This window comes from Humulus lupulus, chromosome 6 (genome assembly GCF_963169125.1).
Source record: "Humulus lupulus chromosome 6, drHumLupu1.1, whole genome shotgun sequence".
NCBI classification, from domain to species: Eukaryota; Viridiplantae; Streptophyta; class Magnoliopsida; order Rosales; family Cannabaceae; genus Humulus; species Humulus lupulus.
Genome location: NC_084798.1, coordinates 209,626,400 through 209,650,429, shown reverse-complemented (window position 1 = coordinate 209,650,429; position 24,030 = coordinate 209,626,400). Strand labels below are relative to the sequence as shown.

Genomic DNA, 24,030 nt, shown 5'->3' with positions numbered 1-24,030 from the left:
CAATAAAAAATACCATAAATTATAGATTTTTTTTAATTAAGGGTATTCCATATTTCAGACAATACTTGGGAAAAAATGATCATGATGGTAATTAATTACTTAGCCAGATTTGAAAAAGACAAAAAAAAAAAAGATCTAGAAAGAAAAAAAACCAATTATGAAAAACAAAATCATATATAGAACTAGTAACAACTAGGAAGAAAAAGAACCGCATATGGTGTTGGGGAACCGGAGGTACGTTGTCCATTTTGTTCGCCAGCATAAAATGGGAGAATGAGAGAGACGGGGTTGGGGGAAAGCGTGAGGGAGAAAAGAGAGTGAGAGTGAAAGACGGTATTTTGTTCATAATTTTATTATTTATATATATAATTTATAGAGATTCCATATTTTAAACTTTATTTTTGGTCTAGGTCGCTCTCTTTAAGAGATTTACAGTACTGCCCAGAATTGTGCAACCACACTATGAGTCATGTCGTCCTAGGATAAAACAACTCAGTTACACCTCTGTCTCAAGCCTCCACTTCACTCTAGAAGACTAGCAATACTAAACACCCTGATAACGCTACTGCTCGAAAACCATATGAAAACTGTGTTTATTTTTTCTAAAAAATGAGATGTGTTTCTCACGTTGGTTCTATCACATTATATAGTGAGAATGAACATAAAATAAAACGGAAGAAAAACATTAATCGAGACTTGGGCTGATAATTGGATTCATGCAAAATAAAAACGGAGGAGAAAAAGTTTGAGAAAAAATCTCGTATACTTTTTTTTTAAACATGTTTTATTTGACTTAATTTAATTAAATAGATATAAAAAAATATTAAATTTATTATTTCAAGATCAATGTTGGTGGTCGAATGAAGCTAAAAATGTTACCTCCTTGATAAATAAATAAATATCATGATCAATCTTTAATTCTTTATTTATTTCAAGATCAAGTTATCCTAATTAATAATTATATTTTTCATTAATTTAATTCAAGAGTAGAAAATACTAGTACTTGATAAATATGTAATATTACCTTATCAATGTATCAAAGTTGGAATCAAAGCTAATCGAGATCTTTTTGATTGCTTATGTTGCTTTATCCAACTTATTCTCACATCGTGTAGCAACACCAAAAGCTCCACTTCCTATATAAAATTTATTTTGGACATACGATTATTCAGAGAAATTAACATAAAAACAAAAATGAGATGATGATATTGATATTGATGAATTGAAATTGTAAAAGTAAACAAACAATATATAATAATAGTACCTTGATTTTGAACATGGCCGACACGATAATAGTGAGAAAAAGAGAGGATATATCGAGAGAGAAAAAGAAAGAGTAAAATGAACTTGAAAAGAATTATGATTGTGGACTTGTGTAATATTGATGAGTTGTCTGCTTATTGTTGTTGCATAAAATGCAAGAGAAACAAAATTACCGAATTAAATTACTGGGTTGAATCGCGGGCTAGGTTGTTCTCTTTAAAATGTTTGCGACAATATTCCGAATTATGCAAGCAGACAATCAGTTTCGTCGTCCCCGTCACTATTGCTCAGAAACCATATGAAAATTGTATTTTTTTTCTTCTAATAAATGAGATGTGTTTCTCTCGATTTTGTCGCATTATATAGAGAGAATGGTCAAATAATAAAAATGAAAAGAAAAACTTTAATCGAGACGTGAGCGGAGAGTTGGAGTCGTGTAAAATAAAAACCGAGGAGAAAAACTCTGAGAAAAAATCTTGTTTACTTTTCTTTAAACAAGTTTTATTTAACTTAATTTAATAATAAATAATATTTAATTTATTAAATAAATTTTTTCTAGAAAAATAAAGCATCACACCACACCAGTCAAGTCAAATCAGTCAAACGACGAGTCTGTGTGGTGGTGAAGTAAGCCATGGTATGTCTTCTCACTCTCTCGTAAAAGTGGGTACCCTTGGGACACATTCTTTAAATAAGTAATCCACGGGAGAATCATTCATTAACGAGACAAAAATGACATTTTTTTCTATTTTTAACAATTTACTTTAAAACAAATTCCAAAAGTTATTTATAGTGATGCCCTTAGCATGGAGCTGCTCAGACACTGTAATTTTTTATTTTACTTTTTTTGTAAATGATAATTTTATAATTTTCGATGGTGTTGTTGAATGTTTTAAAGAATTTTGAATTGACAAAGAGAGTGAACTTATTATTTGAAAAATAAAATAATAATAATAATTTAAATGTGACTGCAAAAGGTGACAATTTTTAGGGGTAAGCGCGCTAAGTAATAGAGTTTTTGTTGGGTCTAATTTTAATTAATTTAGTGTGACTCTCCAACTCAGTCTCTCTCCTCTTTTGGTTTTGGCATTGCTTTCCTCTTGTCTCTCTCTCGCTCTCTCTTTGGTCGGTAAGAGATATCTCTCATTTTTTATTTTGACTAATGATATGTGCACCCAAAATATACACCTAAATATCACATTGTCATTTTCTAATTTTCTCATTTTCTCATGTAATTAGAAGCAAATTACATTAGTTCTGGAAAATCAATGGTGCTTTGTTGGATTAGATTTTCTAAATAAATTAGATTTTATTTCTCTACTTATTGTGCCTGGAAATATTTTATTAGTTGCAGATGCTTTTATAATGTTAGTTTGTTTTCTGGTTACTGAAATGTAAAGTATATGTTCTTCTTATATAATATATATGCTTTGTTTTTATATTTTGGATTTCTTTTATGTGTTGTTGTGTGCTTTGAAGCTGGAGTTACAATAGAGAACATTCTCTGTCTTGGATATGTGGAGCTGAAAAATGGAGATAACCCTTGGACAATGGCAATGGCACACTTCACAATCCTGATCATTGGACAATAAGCATTGTCTGCAGAGCCTCTAAAACTTTTGACATTTTTCATCTCAATTTATTAGTTTAAATATACATCAAATCACAAGTTGATTTGCACACCAATTTCTGTCTTATGTCTTGAGTTAGTTGATAGACTGTGCTTGCTAATTGTTTGCTGGAACAGTGATCGCTATCTGCTTAATCATCTCTCAAATTTTGATTGTTAAAAAGACTAAGGATTTTCATAAAGTGTTCCAAGTACTAATTAGTTGAGATTAAGACTTAGTTTAACTGAACTTACAGTTGGGATTAAGCAAAATTATGTGGGCTATTTGGATCCACACAATCACAACTCCAACATGTGTTCTATGTTAAAAGTGAAAGCTTTTAAGCCAACAAACTATTTTATGAAAATCCATTATTTTTCTCAAGTTCTCTTCATTACCCATTTGTCTTCTTCTGGCTCCTTTCTTGTTAGTGCTTGGTTCCAGAGAGTTCGAGTAGAATTTACATTTGGATTTTTGATTTCAGAGTGTTTTCTGACGATTTCAGTTTTTGGGTCTTGTTTACAATAATGATGTCTACATACCATAATCTTGATTTGGGAATGACTGTTTTAGATTTGGTTGCTTGTGGCTGTTTATCCAGCTCTTCATTCTACACCTATATATCTAATTAACTCGTAAGAAGCACGTCACTGTGTACAAGATATTTTAGGCAACTTGTGATTTTTTTTGTTGTTCTATAGTAAATTTTGATAGTAGAGATGAATTTCCTTTGTTGCAGCAATTTTGTGGAGGACTAGCTACAAGGTAAATTTTGATAGCATAGATGTATTAAAGAGAAGGCTACAAAATGTTCTCAATAACACAGAATAAATGTGAGATGGATACAAGAGCCAATAAGATGATGCTTGCTTGGAGTGAATCGTCAAGGTAATTTGCATAGTTATATATTTCATGATTTAAGTATCATGTTTGGTTAATAGAGATGGGCACACTCAAATCTAGAACTCACCATAGAATGATGTGAATATTCTCTGTAAACTTGATCTGAAATCTTTTTGAGATCTAATGCCAGTATTATTTGATTTTTGCATACCTGATATTGCAACAAGTTTATTTGTTTTATCTTCTTGTTTAGTTAACATCACTCTGTTTGTTGAATCAATCACAAGTGCATATGCAAAGTGCATAGTTTGAGGATTTTAAACAGGTTGCTGCATTTTGTTTATGCAATATTTTTTCATGGCAACTTTTCATTGGCTAGAAAATAATTGCTGGAAAACTTGTTATATGTAGAAGTTGAACCTTGCATATAATTTTGATATTCCCCTACTCTGAAAATCCAAAACTAATACTAATCCGAAAGCAAGTACAACAATACATATAACCAAAAAAAAAATAACAACAGAATAAATGAAGTACCTAACGTATAATAACAAGAGTGGGCAGTAGCCAAACAAATTAAGAACTGAAACAATTGCAGAAATAGAGATCCTAATTTTTTTTAGGTACCATTTGATCTATATAATATACATGTAACATCAGCCATTCATTATATATCAATGAAAAATTGAAAATAAATCTCTTGTTTCATATCAGGCAATGAGCCTATATTTCTCAGTATTACTATCTGCTATTGATATCTGATTTCCATGTCCAGGAGAGGATATTGTTGTATGCATCTGTTTGGCAATTTTGATAGTATTATTTGATGATGAAAATAACTTAATAGCTTGTTGCTAAATTCTTATTTGCTTTCCCAATTTCCATGAGCCTAGTTCGTAGCTCCTACCAGTTTTTCTTCTGAGTTTATTCTGTCTGTATAGTGGCTGTAGTTAAGGTGTTTGGTCAAAGACAGATCTCCTTAATGCTTTAAATTTTGTTATATTTGTTTTTATAAATCCGCTTGTATTCGGACCATTTCTTAAATTTGATTCTAGTGTCTACTTCTTATATGATTACTTTACTCATATATAAAAGAATATCCGACCTTTTTTCTCCCCCTTAATCTTTGATTGTTATGACCCTAAGATGTGTAAGGGAAGATGAGTCTTCAGTGACAGTCAATATCCGAAATGGAAGTGCATGACTAGGATTCTGGTGAGCGTTTAGGTTTGGCAGTTACTAGTAAAGGAATTTGTGACTAGGAGTCTTCAGTGACAGTCAATATTAGACTAATTGGTGAGACATGTTCTTCCCTATTATGAAATCTTTTCTTCTATGAGTTTATGCTTCTAAAAATTTTAAGTCAGTATTTTTGTTTTCCTTCACTAATAATGCTATAGAAAATTACAATATGCTTTTGTGTACTTGACTTTTGCTTGAGAAGGTTGGTTCCTTCAGTTTCTTCCTATCATATAATGAACCCTAAAACAGAGATTATGTGGTTTGGAAATGGAAAGAAAGTAATGTGATAATGTGACTTTGGCTATTATTTTTTAGTGTCTAATAATGCATTGTGCAGGCCCTTATTGACACGACTGATCATGAAATTTATGCAAGCTTGACCTGCTGCTATAATGAGAAGTATGATAAGGGAAAAGGTGTTGTTGGCTCCCAGCTTCTGGGAGAAAGAGCACAAATTATTCTAGATGAAGTTTGAGATTTGTTCCTTTTTAATCGAATCCAATGTCTAGAGCATGTCGGTACTTTCTATATTCTTTGTGTTTTTGTAATATCTGTATCTTTTTGAAGTGTATTCCTTGTTAGAACTTATAGTGTTAACTCTGTGAATTCTCACTTTCTCCCAAATAGGAGAGCATTTCCAACCTATTATGCAGGGACTGGAAAATGCAAGTCACTCTGCTGCAAGTGTCTGTAGCCTTCTAATGTTGTTTTGGTATGAGGCTAATTATAATTATTTGGTTATGCGGTGGAACAAGACTATTAGTTCTAGTTTCCAGTTTTATTCTTTTAACGATCATGTTTATAGTCTTCTTCTAATCTCATGACAAGTTCAATTTGCTCATGTTAGCTACAATTCCTCATTTATTTTTTGTGTTTGCATCTTGTTCCTAAATAGTGATTTTTACTTTTAACTTTTATGATGTGTTTTATCTTTTCTTTTCTGGAATTACCGAGCTTTTTTTTTTTCTTGTTGTTTCGAGTTTTATCATTCATAGATCAGACTTCAGTGACAGACAACCCAGATTCCCTGCAAAATCTTCAAGTCTTATTACTCCCTGGTCACTTGATTATGCTTTATATGAAGGTAAGAGCTTAATGGCTCTTTATTTGGAAATAAATTTTAGTCCTTGAAATTTTTGTTAGTACTTTCTTTACAATTACTAAAGAGATGTCAAATGAAAATATGAAATGAATAGTGTGGCACTTCAATGTTTAACTGCTCTGTACTTGTTTTCAAGTAACACTCTCTATTAGTACCAAGGCACTCAAGAACTAAGGAATCAATGACCATAGGGACAAACTCCGATTCCAAAACTGAAAGAGAACTATATATCCATACCAAACATATCGAGTGGTCCCATTGAACCAAACTAGTGAAACACTGCCCTAGAAAGAGTGTGACAGTGGGTGAAAGCCACCATTATTGTGTAAGAAAACACACCAGAAACAAAATATTTAAAGAAAAATGAACGGTTGAACAATTTATTTCCCTACCCACTAAATAATACCTTACAAGAAATTAGAATACCGAATAAACAAAATAATTTAAAAAAGATTTGGTAGCTGATTCATTTTCATCTGCCCACAATCGAGATTTCCACCACCCCATTTGACTGTAGAAGAAAAAACAAAAAGAAAGATCAGGACCATTATGAAATATAAGCATTATTGAACATCTTTATATATGTGTCTTCTAAATATGTAGATATGTATATGCATACTGAAATTGTAAGAATAGGAATTGTAGAAGAAAAAAAATCTTACAGTCTAGAGAATGCCTGATGTGAATGTGATGATGGAGTAGAGCTTATTATATTCCTCTTATCCAGGCCTTGAAAAGGTAGGAGACAGGCGCGGAAGGTGAAAACAGGGGAGAAGCAACTGGAATTATCAGGCACTACTGGAGTTTCGTGCACAAGTTTGAGCACATTGGTTTTGAAGTTATAGCTGAAAATTGTGCCTCGAATGCCGAAGAACATCACACAAGGATTTGTGCCTATCGCACACGGTTCCATCAATAATATATCGTCATCACTAATAAATAGGCCGATAGTGCATCGAGTTTTCAACTGCTCAATTGAAATAGTATAAGTAGGAATCCATTCGTTACCATCGTCGACATGGCACAACCAAACCCTATACGTTGTTCGTTCACGTCTGCAGTACAAGAGACAAGCAGTGGTTCTACTCATTGACACCCCAAGGCATCCCATGCCTACATTCGAATCATCAGTAATAGCAGGAAGATCGATGGTGGTGGTGCCCTTATTATTATCAATAGGAACGCAAGAAAGTTTTAAAGAGCTTGAAATCCTGTACAAAACTCGGTGAAAATAAACACGAGGTACGGTGTATCTGGAGAATGAGTCCCGGATGAAGAAGGGGTCAAGTTTCAGGGTGGTTCGATTCCACTCACCAGTTCTGGACGAGAATATGTCAATAAACTCAAAATCATCATTCGAGTCATGCTGGTCATTGTTGTTATAATTACATGTGGCTGTGGTTGTGGCTGTGGCTGTGGCTGTGATGATAACAACTTTGTAAAAACTAGATTCAAGAGGATCATAAGCGAGAGCCACACATAAGATGTTTTTGGCAAAGGGGCAATGATGATGATGATGATGATGATGGTGAGGTTTGGGTATGTCTATGCGGCGCCTAGTGTAGGGGTTGCAAACGAAGTAGGTGTCGTATATGATGTCAAATATGAGAAGCAAGCCGTTGCAACAATCAATGAAGAAAAAGTCTGTGATGGGGCGGCTGTCGTAAAGGAATCGGTCAGCGGTGGTTGCGTAGTGAGTGGTATGGTTTGAGCGTGAGGCTGTGTGCAGAGCAAAAGGGATGCTATTAGGTTTCAGGGTTGTACTGCGGATATAATAGAGCCCCGTAATTGGGGAGTTCGACCACAATACCAGACGTAGAATATCAGAGATCACACGGTACCATAGCTTGGAGACGCACATGCATCTCACCAATTCTTTCTCCTCGTCGTCGCCGTAGTTTAATCCACGGCGGAGGAGAGTCAGCAGAATCTCGAATACATTGTCGTAGCTCAACCTCTCCATATAAATATATATATATATATATCTTCAAAAGATTATTGACACAGTCAAATTCAACTACTGGATAAAATTAATGGCGTAAGAAAGCATTACACAGAAATATGAGGATATCGTTGCCAATGGAATATCTTCTCAACTCTTCTTGATCAGCAAAAATAACATATAGATAATCAAACCCAACCTAACCCAAAAGAAAAAACTGATAAAAGTCTAAATTTTTAAGTATTCAATCGGCTCTGTGATGAAGACACTTGTTTGCTATTTGGCCTTTATTATTATTTGGGCTGGTTTCTTTTTAAATTTTATTTAAGAAGCTTCCATTTTAATACTGATTTAATATTATATATTTTTTAATTTAAAAATTATGTAGTTGCTAAAAACATGGGATATATTTGGTAATTTTGTTTGGGGTAGATATTTTGATTTTAATTGCTATTAATTGTTTAGAGATATATTGTGCTAATTATAATAAAATAATCAGTTTATTATAATCTTCATTTTTACAATATCATTAATATTACATTACATGTATATATTCATAATATATATTTATTTTTAATTTAAAAAATATAAACATAAACGCTAATAATATAAATTTAGTTGTTGTGTTTACAACAAAAATAAATTAAAAATTATAATTTTATGAAACTACTTAACAAAATAAACCATTTTATTTATTTATTTCAATTGTAAAAAATTATTCCAAGTAAGTATACTCATTTGTTTATTTTGAATAAAATATACTCAACTGTTTTTCTTATTTGAATGCGAAATATATTAATATTAACACAGTGATGAAAGAAATTAAATTTACATGTAAATAATAAACAAAAAAGATATTTTGCTTATGCATATTATCTCTTCTATATAATAAGTGTATAGATAATGGAAATTCTTGGTTTTAACGATTTTTTTATTTTTTTAAGGTTAACTTTAACGGAATATTCTTATATTTAACATAATATTCTTATAGTTAACGGTAGTTTCTAAACACTTAAACTTAAATAAAATAAAATAAAATAAATAATTAAAAAAAATTAAAATATGATATTTTTGAGATATTTTACAATGATAATTATTTAAAAATAATTAATTATTAAACAAATTAAAAATAAGATATTTTTCAGATATTTTACAATAATAATTATTTAAAATAATAAATTAAAATATGATATTTTTGAGATGTTTTACAATGATAATTATTTCAAAATAATTAATTATTAAACAAATTAAAAATAAGATATTTTTCAGATATTTTACAATAATAATTATTTAAAAATAATAAAATCATATGTTTTATAACTTAAATAAATATTTAATTAAACGTAAACTCACTTATTAGATTAATATCATATTAAACATATAAATGATCTACTATGAATTAGTAACAATTTTTTTAAAAAAAAGAAACTAGCAAGAAACTTAAATTTAAAATCCACGTATAATATTTAATATTACATTAAACATATAATATAGTCACTCCCGAATTCATAAACCAGAACAAACATAAACAAAAATAAATAAATTATTTAATTAAAATAGGATTTTTATTTCAAAATTTATATGACATTAATATAAATTTAATAAAAATAATTAATAAATTCTATAAATAAAACTAAGCAAACGTGCATATTGCACGTTGCTTGTGTCTAGTATCAAAATAAACAAGAAAAGCTTATATTAGATGATCATCATACAATGATGTTAATGTAAATAATATTTTTTATGTTTATTTATTATATAAAAAAAAAAAAAGCAAACGTAAACATTATACATATATATTTGTTTGTAGTGTTTTCAACATAATCAAAAATAAAATAAAGTTTATTTATCATTAAAATAAATTATTTTGTTTATTATAGAATTTACAATTAAAATTTTAGTTTTTAGATATTGGTTGGAACAATACAATTACATGATTTTTTTTTTTTTTTGTATTTTTGAATAGTTGTTTGCATGTATAGAATCGTTCAAATAATATGCAGATAACACAATAGTGAATTAAAAAAGATCAAATAATATCAATCATATATGTCAAGTTGTAAGGGCTTGTTTGGTATTGTTTTCTGTTTTTTGTTTTTAAAATTGTGTTATCAGAAATAAGAACAGAAAATTGTTTTTGTAATTTTCAGAAAACAAGAGGTGTTTGGTTAATGTTTTTTAAAAATAATTTTTTAGTTTTATTTTTAAATCTTAAATAAAAAATTAACAAATATATTTACAATGAGAAAAATATTTTAAAAGTTTATAATAAATAATGAGATAAAATAATTTGAAAGAAAAAATTATAAAAAATAAGGAGTGAGAAAGTAAATAAAGAAAATTTGAGAACAACAGAAAACAACTTTTTGTTGTTCTCAAAATTTTTTGTTTTTTGTAACTTTATTTTTAAAAATTGTTTTCTGAAAACAATGCCAAACACCCTAACTTATTTTAAAAAAATAGTTTTTAGCTTTTAAAAACAAAAAACTGTTTTTTTGTTTTTTAGTTAAGGTGTCAATTTGTGAATTTTATTACACATATATATGTTTCAAAATGGGTTATATATTGTATAGTGTATTGTAATAAAAATATATGGTATTAATATATATAGTAGTTTATTTACAAAAGACCAAATCAATTTATAAACTCATAACTTTCTTGCTTCGTGTGAGGTTTTCTACCAGTTATAACTTTTTTTTTTTTGTTTATTATAGGGTTACCAATTATAATTTATAGGCAATAATTTTCCATGTTAAAGGGGTAATATTTTTTTTTTGAAATGATTAAAGGGATAATTTTTAATACTCATCCTCACAAATTTAAGGGCAAGTAAAACATATTAATTTTAAAAAGAACAATCTCCAAATACCATAGAATAAATTTGATGATAATCATTTGACATATAATTTGATGCCAGTTGTTCTTACTAAAATGACTATGAACAAATTTAAAAACTATTTTTATGATGTTCGTAAATTAATAATTTTCAATCTATAATTTCTATACAAATATAATGTGAAAAATATTTTTTTTATTTAAAATATATAAATGAATAAAAAGTGTTGTTATGAAAATTATTTTAGAAAAGTTATAAAAATTAAACCAATGCATGCGAGTATTCATCCTCCATTGTCCCCTTCCTTCACCCTCGGTATTCTTTAGAGTCTTGCCCTTTGTGTTCTTCATCTGGTTCAAATGTGTTCTGCTCTAATTTTTGGGCTTTTATTTTATTTTAAATGGATTGGGTTTAGTTCGATATTTTTTAATTATTAAGGTAATATTAATGTTTTTAATTAGGGATTTAAAATTTACTTTTAGTTTATTAAATAAATAAAAGAAAATAGAACCGAGCCCTCCACGTGTAATGTAGCTTTTGCTGTAAAATATATATGAGTTTATACCTTTTTGGACTCTGTGTTTTTTTCCATTACTTGTTTGGATCATCTGTATTAAAAAATTCATTTTTGGACCTTATATTTTGTAAAATGGTTCAAATAGACCATTAAACTCAATTTTGATGAAGAAAAAATTGAATATAACAACACAGTTTTTAAGTAGAATGATTTTATTTTTGTTCTGAATTGTTAGTTTGGTAAATTATTTGTGATTTTAGTTGAGAAAACTTTGATCAAAATCGGATTTAGGGTTCTATTTTAACCATTTTACAAAATATAGGGTCCAAAAAGTAATTTGTCAAAACACAGAGTCCAAACAATTAATGAGACAAAACACAGGATCCAAAAAAATATAAACTCAATATATATATATATATAAATATAACAAATTGAAAGCATTAAGTATTTATGCCGCATTTTACCCTAAGTTTTAAGGTGTAAATATTGTTACTCTTAAAAGTAATATCTTATAAAAAAAAAACTGTGAAGTATAATAATTTTATACTTGTAAAGATATGGTTTTATTGGTACTAAAGCATCCTGTGAAAATAAAGACAAAGAATCTCTTAAAATCAATTAATTTTAGAAAAATCTTAGAACAATAGTTAGTTGTGTTTATTTAGGTGCATTATAAAAGAGTAATTTTGATATTTCAAAAGGATTATACTTGTATTTTAGAGTAAATACATGTTTAGACATTTATAATGAATTATCACACTAGCATCATGATAGTTCATCACAAATAGCAGCTTTTGTGCTATGTACTCTATCTGAAGCATTATTCACCTGAAAAGGAGACAATAGTAGAGCATATAAGATAGTTTCTAATAATGATGGAACCTATAAATTTACTTTAAAAAAAATATATGAAAAAGAACTTTTCACCTCTTTTTCCCAATCAGTGTATATTGTTAGAATAGCAAGACACAATGCTTGCATGATTAAGGCCACTATGATTCCCATCCAAAGCCCCTGTGAAACACATTTGATTTGAGCATTGTACATTTTTCATATTCTCTTTCACCATAACAGATACCAAACTGTGTAGCTTGCTATATATCAAAATATAAGGGTGACTTTACCTTCCCACCAATGTGGAAAACAAAGGCTAGAACTATGGCCACAGGTATGCCCACAAGATAATAAGCTGCCAAATTAGCAAAAGCACCAATCTTTTGCCTCCCAGAGCCTCTAACACTGCCTGAAATTATCATCACAAAAGTTTTGGAACCTTTCATCACAATGGCAAGACTTGGTAGAAATGAACTATTTTCTGAGAAAATTGTAATGCCAATGGGTATGTATTATATTGACATCTGATCCCTGTGACTTAACATGGTCATATTTTGGAGAGACTAGATGTTGTGAATAGGAATCCTAAGACATATATACGTCTGTTTAAATTATTATTATTCTTCTTTCTCAAGTAGCATTTTTCCTGTTTATGTTTTGAATAACTTGATATTATGATAGTTTATCTTCCAAATGAAAAATGCAGATCAAGTTAATGGAAAGGAAGAATTGCAGGCTTTGGCTAGTATGCTCCTAAGTGTATATAATAGTAGTTTGATCAAGCTTGAGCAGGCATAGGCCTAAGACCTTGGCCTTGAGAGCTCAGCTCGGAGAAACAACTTGAGTTGAGGTAAGGAAAAAGAAGAAACCTGAGAGAATGGATTGAATTCCGTCGAAGAATTGGGAAATTGAGATCAAAATCAACATTTGCCCAACATAATCCACAACTTCTTCTTCTCTGCTGTAACAATAGCCCCACATTCGGCGGCCTAATATCATGACCGCAGCCAGCAAGGTACCTTCTGTAACAACCATGCACAGTGTAACACATAGTGCTAAACGAGCTATTTGTGGCCTCCCAGCACCCAATTCATTTGAAACTCTTGTGCTGACAGTCAATGAAGTAGGAAGTGATAAAATATTTTATAAAACAGTGAGATCATTTCCTCAAATTGAAGTAGAGAACTCTCAATCACAGCAGAACTCTATGAATAGTATGCAAATGTTTGCTAAACTCACCTAATCACCCCGCTGAGTCCAAGAGGTACCATATACACCAATGCATATGTGTTGAAGCTGAAATTTGTGCTACAACCGTTAGTAACTTCAATTTCTAAGTTACCAATACCATTAATTTGGGTAAAGTACAAACCTGATTGACAGGACTGATGTCTCAAGCTTTGGATTAGGAAGAAAGCCAGATAAGAGGACCATCATTTCAAAAGACCAGATTTCCAACCTGTTCAAAGACATAGATGAGGAACTTCTTACTCTATACACTACCAAATCTAAGATACAAAGGTAAAGAAAAAAAGATCAAGAACCTCCCTAAAAAATTGAGTTGGTGAGTAGGTATATATACGTTAACATTACAGCTGAAGGAATGGAAAGTTTTAGAAACTTGATAATTCCATGAAAAGCCTCCATAGAGAAACCAGTCCATGTACTTTTACACGAAGGAGAGATTCTGACATATAGTACTAATGACAAGGCGTTAATCCAATAAGAGATTGCATTTGCCATGGCTGCACCTCTATTTCCAAGACCTGACTTAAACACCAGAAACCAACAGATGAAGAAGTGTAGTAATGTTGTAATTCCAGCAGTAATCATCATTGGCACCACATTGTTCTGTGTTTGCAAGAACTTGGTGTGGCATTGAGTAACAGCATAAGCGAAAATGCTTGGTATCATGAACCGAGCATATCGACCAGCCTCGGCAGATATCTCTGGATCTTGACCCAAGAACAAAAGGATTTGGCCTGCATTGTACCATATAATAGCCAAAGGAATGCTAACAACTAGAAGAACAATCATCCCTCTCTGCATGTGTATACCAAGCATGTGATATTGTTTTGCTCCATAGGACTGGCCACAGAAAGTTTCCAAGGCGCTCGCCATTCCAATCTATCCAAACATGATTAATTAACTAGTGTTATGGTATGCTCAGGAATAAAGAACCGGTCATGTATCTGTTATTTTCTTTTGCATTTATAAATAAGTAGTAATGAAAGAATTTAAACAAACTCACTGATGAAAACTGAAGAAGACATTATAAAAACAGGGCTATCATTTACAGCCAGAAAAGGGGGCAAAAGGGTCTTCATCTAATGGTGCAAGGGCAAGACTTCTATTGCAAGATTAAATATGTAAATATAACAAATCAAACCCTTGCTAACTAACAGAGCTTTATCATCATACGTATAAGGTTCTAATACTCTAAACGGAACAAAACCCAGATGACCTTTTTAATTCTACAGAAGCCATGAACAAAGTAAGTCATAAGATAAGAAAAATGAGCTTACCAGCAAGCTGAAACCAGTTACTGAAGCTAAAGAAGTGGCCATGGAAGCTCCAGCTAGTGCTAATTCCCCAAGATGACCCACAAACATGACTGAAATCACCTGCAAACAATATGTTAAGAGATTAACACATATCAAGGGACCTGCTAGTTGAAGCTGCTGCTTCACTTCAGCAGCAATATCATCCTTGTTCAGGTCTTTTCTCAAATGGGTTGCATTCACTTCAGTGATTAATGGAACAGGTTTTGGTAAAATGCTTGCCCCTTGCTCTCCCATATTCATGGTTTCTCTAGCTCAAAGAGCTGATAGCTGAAACTACCAATTAAAATATCAGAGTTAAACCATATTTGATCCTATAATAAATGGTTGCAGCACCACAGGCTATTTAGCACTAGTTATACATATTAATATTGTTTTTACCTTAATAGACTAGAATTGTTTTTAGGGGAAAATGTATCATTAGAAAATTGGAACCCTCACAAAGTCAAACCATCGAAAGTCGAAACGGTCTCGAGTTCTGTTTTGTTACAGGGTATGTAACCATTTGGCACCTTGTATTTTTGCAAATTATCATTTTGGTATCATGTATTTTTGCAAAGTATCATTTTGATACATTCTGTTTCTAATAATGCTCATATGTATTCTGGATTTTAAAATTGTATATATTTGCAACTCTAAATTCAAATTTAATTAATAAAATTTTACCATTTTAATCAAATTGCTGTTAATTATGTAAGTTCCAAATTTAAATTTAATTACTTAATTACATATAACTGATGACAGTTTGATTATATTGACAAAATTTTATCTATCAAATCTGAGTCTAGGGTATCAAATATGTATAATTTTAAGATACATAGTACCATATGAGCATTATTGAAAACAGAGGGTACCAAAATAATACTTTGCAAAAACATAGGGTGCCAAATGAATAAATTCTCACATCTGGTCACCACACCAAAACCTCCGCTTCCTATATAATATTATTTAGAGAATGAAACAAATGTATACATATAATCCTAAGAAAATTACTAATGTGATAGAAAAATTGAATACCTAAAATACTTGTTTCGTTATACTCTGTAAGAAATCTGGAAACATTTCCAGTTTTGTTGAGCTTTAATTCCAATCCAGAAATTCCACATTTGATTCTTTTTTCTATTGGATAAATTAACATAAAAACTAAAATCAGACGATGATGATACGAGAAAGCATTTACATCAGGTTTATATATATACATACATTGTATATATATATATAGAAGATTTCAGATTGTTAAATGATTAGTTAAGAGCCTAATTAATCACTCTCTTTAACAAAGATATCAGGTGAGTAAAAAAACATGAGATGATGATATTGATATTGATAGAGTAGAGTAATAATAATACCGAGATGATATCGACAGAGAAACGGAGAGTAAAAAAATGAGAATGAGATGATGATAAAATGAGATTGAGATAATGATATTGATATTGATGAACTCAAATTGTAAAAGAAACAAATAAACAATAAATAATAACAATAATATTACTTGATCATCAACTTTCATGGCCGACATGATATGATGATGACAAACGAGAGAGAAAGAAAGACGATATGGAGAAAGAAAAGGGACAGTAAATGAAGTTTAAAAGAATTATGATCATGACAGTAATCTGGTTATTATTTACAGTAATGCTCTAGTTCGTTAAATGTGAGTGATATCATAATTTAATTGTGAAACAGAGTGACTTGTGTAATACAGAGTTCATGAGTGAGATTATTAATTGAAAAATATTATAATAATAATAACAATAATATTACCTTGATCATCAACTTTCATGGCCGACATGATGATGAAGATGATGATCGAGAGAGAAAGAAAGAAAAAGAAAGACGATATGGAGAAAGAAAAGGGAAAGTAAATGAAGTTTAAAAGAATTATGATCTTGACAGTAATATGGTTATTATTTACAGTGATGCTCTAGTTCGTTAAATGTGAGTGATATCATAATTTAATTGTGAAACAAAGTGACTTGTGTAATATAGAGTTCATGAGTGAGATTATTATTTGAAAAATATTATAATAATAATAACAATAATATTACCTTGATCATCAACTTTCATGGCCGACATGATGATGATCGAGAGAGAAAGAAAAAGAAAGACGATATGGAGAAAGAAAAGGGAAAGTAAATGAAGTTTAAAAGAATTATGATGTTGATAGTTTTGGGGTTATTATTTATAGTGATGCTCTAGTTCGTTAAATGTGAGTGATATCATAATTTAATTGTGAAACAGAGTAACTTGTGTAATACAGAGTTCAGGAGTGAGATTATTATTTGAAAAATATTATAATAATAATAACAATAATATTACCTTGATCATCTACTTTCATGGCCGACATGATGATGATGACGATAATCGAGAGAGAAAGAAAAAGAAAGATGATATGGAGAAAGAAAAGGGAAAGTAAATGAAGTTTAAAAGAATTATGATCTTGACAGAAATATGGTTATTATTTACAGTGATGCTCTAGTTCGTTAAATGTGAGTGATATCATAATTTAATTGTGAAACAGAGTGACTTGTGTAATACAGAGTTCATGAGTGAGATTATTATTTGAAAAATATTATAATAATAATAACAATAATATTACCTTGATCGTCAACTTTCATGGCCGACATGATGATGATGATGTTGATGATCGAGAGAGAAAGAGAAAGAGAAAGAGAAAGGAAAAGAAAGATGATACGGAGAAAGAAAAGGGACAATAAATGAAGTTTAAAAGAATTATGATCTTGAAAGTAATATGGTTATTATTTACAGTGATGCTCTAGTTCGTTAAATGTGAGTAATATCATAATTTAATTGTGAAACAGAGTGACTTGTGTAATACAGAGTTCATGAGTGAGATTATTATTTGAAAAATATTATAATAATAATAATAATAATATTACCTTGATCATCAACTTTCATGGCCGACTTGATGATGATGATGATGATCGAGAGAGAAAGAAAAAGAAAGATGATATGGAGAAAGAAAAGGGAAAGTAAATGAAGTTTAAAATAATTATGATGTTGACAGTTATCTGGTTATTATTTACAGTGATGCTATAGTTCGTTAAATGTGAGTGATATCATAATTTAATTATGAAATAGAGTGACTTGTGTAATACAGAGTTCATGAGTGAGATTATTATTTGAAAAATATTATAATAACAATAACAATAATATTACCTTGATCATCAACTTTCATGGCCGACATGATGATGATGACGATGATCGAGAGAGAAGGAGAAAGAGAAAGAAAAAGAAAGATGATATGGAGAAAGAAAAGGGAAAGTAAATGAAGTTTAAAAGAATTATGATCTTGACAGTAATTCAGTTATTATTTATAGTGATGCTCTAGTTCGTTAAATGTGAGTGATATCATAATTTAATTGTGAAACAGAGTGACTTGTGTAATACAGAGTTCATGAGTGAGATTATTATTTAAAAAATATTATAATAATAATAACAATAATTTTACCTTGATCATCAACTTTCATGGCCGACATGATGATGATGATGATGATCGAGAGAGAAAGAGAAAGAGAAAGAAAAAGAAAGATGATATGGAGAAAGAAAAGGGAAAGTAAATGAAGTTTAAAAGAATTATGATCTTGACAGTAATTTCGTTAATATTTATAGTGACGCTCTAGTTCGTTAAATGTGAATGATATCATAATTTAATTGTGAAATAGAGTGACTTGTGTAATACACAGTTCATGAGTGAGATTATTTTTTGAAAAATATTGTAATAATAATAACAATAATATTACTTTTATCATCAACTTTCATGGCCGACATGATGATGATGATGATGATCGAGAGAGAAGGAGAAAGAGAAAGAAAAAGAAAGATCATATGGAGAAAGAAAAGGGAAAGTAAATGAAGTTTAAAAGAATTATGATCTTGACAGTAATCTGGTTATTATTTATAGTGATGCTCTAGTTCGTTAAATGTGAGTTATATCATAATTTAATTGTGAAACAGAGTGACTTGTGTAATACAGAGTTCATGAGTGAGATTATTATTTGAAAAATATTATAATAATAATAACAATAATATTACCTTGATCATCAACTTTCATGGACGACATGATGATGATGACGATGATCGAGAGAGAAAGAAAAAGAAAGACGATATGGAGAAAGAAAAGGGAAAGTAAATGAAGTTTAAAAGAATTATGATGTTGACAGTAATCTCGTTATTATTTATAGTGATGCTCTAGTTCGTTAAATGTGAATGATATCATAATTTAATTGTGAAACAGAGTGACTTGTGTAATACACAGTTCATGAGTGAGATTATTATTTGAAAAATATTGTAATAATAATAACAATAATATTACTTTTATCATCAACTTTCACGGCCGACATGATGATGATGATCGAGAGAGAAGGAGAAAGAGAAAGAAAAAGAAAGATGATATGGAGAAAGAAAAGGGAAAGTAAATGAAGTTTAAAAGAATTATGATGTTGACAGTAATTTGGTTATTATTTATAGTGATGCTCTAGTTCGTTAAATGTGAGTTATATCATAATTTAATTGTGAAACAGAGTGACATGTGTAATACAGAGTTCAGGAGTGAGATTATTATTTGAAAAATATTATAATAATAATAATAATAATATTACATTGATCATCAACTTTCATGCCCGACATGATGATGATGATGATGATCGAGAGAGAAGGAGAAAGAGAAAGAATGAGAAAGATGATATGGAGAAAGAAAAGGGAAAGTAAATGAAGTTTAAAAGAATTATGATCTTGACAGTAATCTGGTTATTATTTACAGTGATGCTTTAGTTCGTTAAATGTGAGTGATATCATAATTTAATTGTGAAACAGAGTGACTTGTGTAATACAGAGTTCATGAGTGAGATTATTATTTGAAAAATATTATAATAAAAATAACAATAATATTACCTTGATCATCAACTTTCATGGCCGACATGATGATGATGACGATGATCGAGAGAGAAAGAGAAAGAGAAAGAAAAAGAAAGATGATATGGAGTTAGAAAAGGGAAAGTAAATGAAGTTTAAAAGAATTATGATCTTGACAGTTATCTGGTTATTATTTACAGTGATGCTATAGTTCGTTAAATGTGAGTGATATCATAATTTAATTATGAAACAGAGTGACTTGTGTAATACAGAGTTCATGAGTGAGATTATTATTTGAAAAATATTATAATAATAATAACAATAATATTACCGTGATCATCAACTTTCATGGCCGACATGATGATGATGATGATGATCGAGAGAGAAAGAGAAAGATGATATGGAGTTAGAAAAGGGAAAGTAAATGAAGTTTAAAAGAATTATGATCTTGACAGTTATCTGGTTATTATTTACAGTGATGCTATAGTTCGTTAAATGTGAGTGATATCATAATTTAATTGTGAAACAGAGTGACTTGTGTAATACAGAGTTCATGAGTGAGATTATTATTTGAAAAATATTATAATAATAATAACAATAATATTACCTTGATCATCAACTTTCATGGCCGACATGATGATGATGATGATGATCGAGAGAGAAAGAGAAAGAGAAAGAAAAAGAAAGAAGATATGGAGAAAGAAAAGGGAAAGTAAATGAAGTTTAAAAGAATTATGATGTTGACAGTAATCTCGTTATTATTTATAGTGATGCTCTAGTTCGTTAAATGTGAATGATATCATAATTTAATTGTGAAATAGAGTGACTTGTGTAATACACAGTTCATGAGTGAGATTATTTTTTGAAAAATATTGTAATAATAATAACAATAATATTACTTTTATCATCAACTTTCATGGCCGACATGATGATGATGATGATGATCGAGAGAGAAGGAGAAAGAGAAAGAAAAAGAAAGATGATATGGAGAAAGAAAAGGGAAAGTAAATGAAGTTTAAAAGAATTATGATGTTGACAGTAATTTGGTTATTATTTATAGTGATGCTCTAGTTCGTTAAATGTGAGTTATATCATAATTTAATTGTGAAACAGAGTGACATGTGTAATACAGAGTTCAGGAGTGAGATTATTATTTGAAAAATATTATAATAATAATAACAATAATATTACCTTGATCATCAACTTTCATGCCCGACATGATGATGATGATGATGATCGAGAGAGAAGGAGAAAGAGAAAGAATGAGAAAGATGATATGGAGAAAGAAAAGGGAAAGTAAATGAAGTTTAAAAGAATTATGATCTTGACAGTAATCTGGTTATTATTTACAGTGATGCTCTAGTTCGTTAAATGTGAGTGATATCATAATTTAATTGTGAAACAGAGTGACTTGTGTAATACAGAGTTCATGAGTGAGATTATTATTTGAAAAATATAATAATAATAATAACAATAATATTACCTTGATCATCAACTTTCATGGCCGACATGATGATGATGATGATGATCGAGAGAGAAGGAGAAAGAGAAAGAATGAGAAAGATGATATGGAGAAAGAAATGGGAAAGTAAATGAAGTTTAAAAGAATTATGATCATGACAGTAATTTGGTTATTATTCATAGTGATGCTCTAGTTCGTTAAATGTGAGTGATATCATAATTTAATTGTGAAACAGAGTGACTTGTGTAATACAAATTTCATGAGTGAGATTATTATTTGAAAAATAGTATAATAATAATAACAATAATATTACCTTGATCATCAACTTTCATGGCCGACATGATGATGATGACGATGATCGAGAGAGAAAGAAAAAGAAAGATGATATGGAGAAAGAAAAGGGAAAGTAAATGAAGTTTAAAAGAATTATGATCTTGACAGAAATCTGGTTATTATTTACAGTGATGCTCTAGTTCGTTAAATGTGAGTGATATCATAATTTAATTGTGAAACAGAGTGACTTGTGTAATACAGAGTTCATGAGTGAGATTATTATTTGAAAAATATTATAATAATAATAACAATAATATGACCTTGATCATCAACTTTCATGGCCGACATGATGATGATCGAGAGAGAAGGAGAAAGAGAAAGAATGAGAAAGATGATATGGAGAAAGAAAAGGGAAAGTAAATGACGTTTAAAAGAATTATGATCTTGACAGTAATATGGTTATTATTTACAGTAATGCTCTAGTTCGTTAAATGTGAGTAATATCATAATTTAATTGTGAAACAGAGTGACTTGTGTAATACAGAGTTCATGAGTGAGATTATTATTTGAATAATATTATAATAATAATAACAATAATATTACCTTGATCATCAACTTTCATGGCCGACTTGATGATGATGATGATGATCGAGAGAGAAAGAAAAAGAAAGATGATGTGGAGAAAGAAAAGGGAAAGTAAATGAAGTTTAAAATAATTATGATGTTGGCAGTTATCTGGTTATTATTACAGTGGTGCTATAGTTCGTTAAATGTGAGTGATATCATAATTTAATTATGAAACAGAGTGACTTGTGTAATACAGAGTTCATGAGTGAGATTATTATTTGAAAAATATTATAATAATAATAACAATAATATTACCTTGATCATCAACTTTCATGGGCGACAGGATGATGATGATCGAGAGAGAAAGAGAAAGAGAAAGAAAAAGAAAGATGATATGGAGATAGAAAAGGGAAAGTAAATGAAGTTTAAAAAAATTATGATGTTGACAGTAATCTGGTTATTATTTACAGTGATGCTCTAGTTCGTTAAATATGAGTAATATCATAATTTAATTGTGAAACAGAGTGACTTGTGTAATACAGAGTTCATGAGTGAGATTATTATTTGAAAAATATTATTATAATAATAGCAATAATATTACCTTGATAATCAACTTTCATGGCCGACATGATGATGATGATGATGATGATCGAGAGAGAAGGAGAAAGAGAAAGAATGAGAAAGAGGATATGGAGAAAGAAAAGGGAAAGTAAATGAAGTTTAAAAGAATTATGATCTTGACAGTAATATGGTTATTATTTACAGTGATGCTCTAGTTCGTTAAATGTGAGTGATATCATAATTTAATTGTGAAACAGAGTGACTTGTGTAATACAGAGTTCATGAGTGAGATTATTATTTGAAAAATATTATAATAATAATTACAATAATATTACCTTGATCATCAACTTTCATGGCCGACATGATGATGATGATGATGATGATCGAGAAAGAAAGAAAAAGAAAGACGATATGGAGAAAGAAAAGGGAAAGTAAATGAAGTTTAAAAGAATTATGATCTTGACAGTAATCTGGTTATTATTTATAGTGATGCTCTAGTTCGTTAAATGTGAGATATATCATAATTTAATTGTGAAACAGAGTGACTTGTGTAATACAGAGTTCATGAGTGAGATTATTATTTGAAAAATATTATAATAATAATAACAATAATATTACTTTTATCACAATAATAGTTGATGATAAAAGAAAGAAAGAAGTAGAATATGCTGGAACGCTGGAATGGTCGTGTCGTGCCATGGATAGCTTAAGTATAAGAGGAAATTTTATCCTAAAACACTTAGTAGATAAATGTACTTTTATCCAAATACAAAAACAATTAAAAGGAGACAATTTTAGTTTTTGTAGTAATATATTTACTCCACAACAATATGGAATAAAAGATAGAGAGTATAAACCAAGACATCATAAAAAATATAAAGGGAATAAAAAGTACTACCAATTAAGACGAAGTAACGCTAAAAGACCTTTTCTTCAAAAAGGTAGACATGTAAGAAGATATAATGATAAAAGAGATTATCGAAATAAAATAACATGTTTTTCTTGTGGAGAAATAGGACACGTCTCTACTAGTTGCAGAAAGAAAAATAATAATTTTAGTAGAGAAGCCATGCTAGTAGAACAATTTAATATGGATTTCCTTAATGTTGAAGACGATATGTCTGATACAGAAAGTATTTATTGTATAGAAGAAATAAACCTAGACCAAATTATAGAAGAACAAAATAATAGTTCAGATGAAGAAGAATACCCTGTTAATATAAATCCAGAATATGAAATATTAAATGAATTTATGGATATTGGAGAATGTATACATAACTGGGAAATAAATAAGGGAAGCTTAGGAAGAGCATGTAGTAATTGTAAATTCTACCCCAGCTATAATAAAAGAGCAAAATGTAGTAACTGTTTTGAAGAAGTGTGCATTAAGTGTATTAATAATTTATATCAAACTAACATAGGAGAAATCAGTCAAGTAAATAAAATTAATAGAAATCTAGTAATAGAAGAAAAAATTAGAACACTTGAAAATAGAGTAGCACTATTAGAAGAAGAGATAATAAATTATCAAAATATTAATAA

At 29.7% G+C, this 24,030-nt stretch overlaps 2 protein-coding genes and 1 long non-coding RNA gene across 3 annotated transcripts; 1 reads left to right on the top strand and 2 right to left on the bottom strand.

Annotated features, from left to right (window-relative positions):
- Window positions 1-3,200: 3,200 nt before the first annotated feature.
- On the top strand, window positions 3,201-6,917 carry LOC133783091 (uncharacterized). Its single transcript, XR_009870767.1, has 4 exons — window positions 3,201-3,508; window positions 3,613-3,761; window positions 5,296-6,042; window positions 6,788-6,917. It is a non-coding gene; the product is annotated as an uncharacterized LOC133783091 (long non-coding RNA).
- LOC133783089 (uncharacterized) lies at window positions 6,265-8,265 on the bottom strand. The gene is made up of 2 exons (XM_062222624.1): window positions 6,723-8,265; window positions 6,265-6,571 (listed from the first exon to the last, which is right to left on the bottom strand). Exons 1-2 carry the CDS (start codon window positions 8,021-8,023, stop codon window positions 6,478-6,480), a joined length of 1,395 nt encoding a protein of 464 aa, XP_062078608.1. The 5' UTR covers window positions 8,024-8,265; the 3' UTR covers window positions 6,265-6,477.
- Window positions 8,266-11,990: 3,725 nt separating this feature from the next.
- On the bottom strand, window positions 11,991-15,261 carry LOC133783087 (protein DETOXIFICATION 16-like). The gene is made up of 8 exons (XM_062222620.1): window positions 14,715-15,261; window positions 13,772-14,316; window positions 13,562-13,648; window positions 13,429-13,485; window positions 13,059-13,297; window positions 12,480-12,598; window positions 12,283-12,369; window positions 11,991-12,183 (listed from the first exon to the last, which is right to left on the bottom strand). Exons 1-8 carry the CDS (start codon window positions 14,991-14,993, stop codon window positions 12,121-12,123), a joined length of 1,476 nt encoding a protein of 491 aa, XP_062078604.1. The 5' UTR covers window positions 14,994-15,261; the 3' UTR covers window positions 11,991-12,120.
- Between the last annotated feature and the right edge of the window lie 8,769 nt (window positions 15,262-24,030).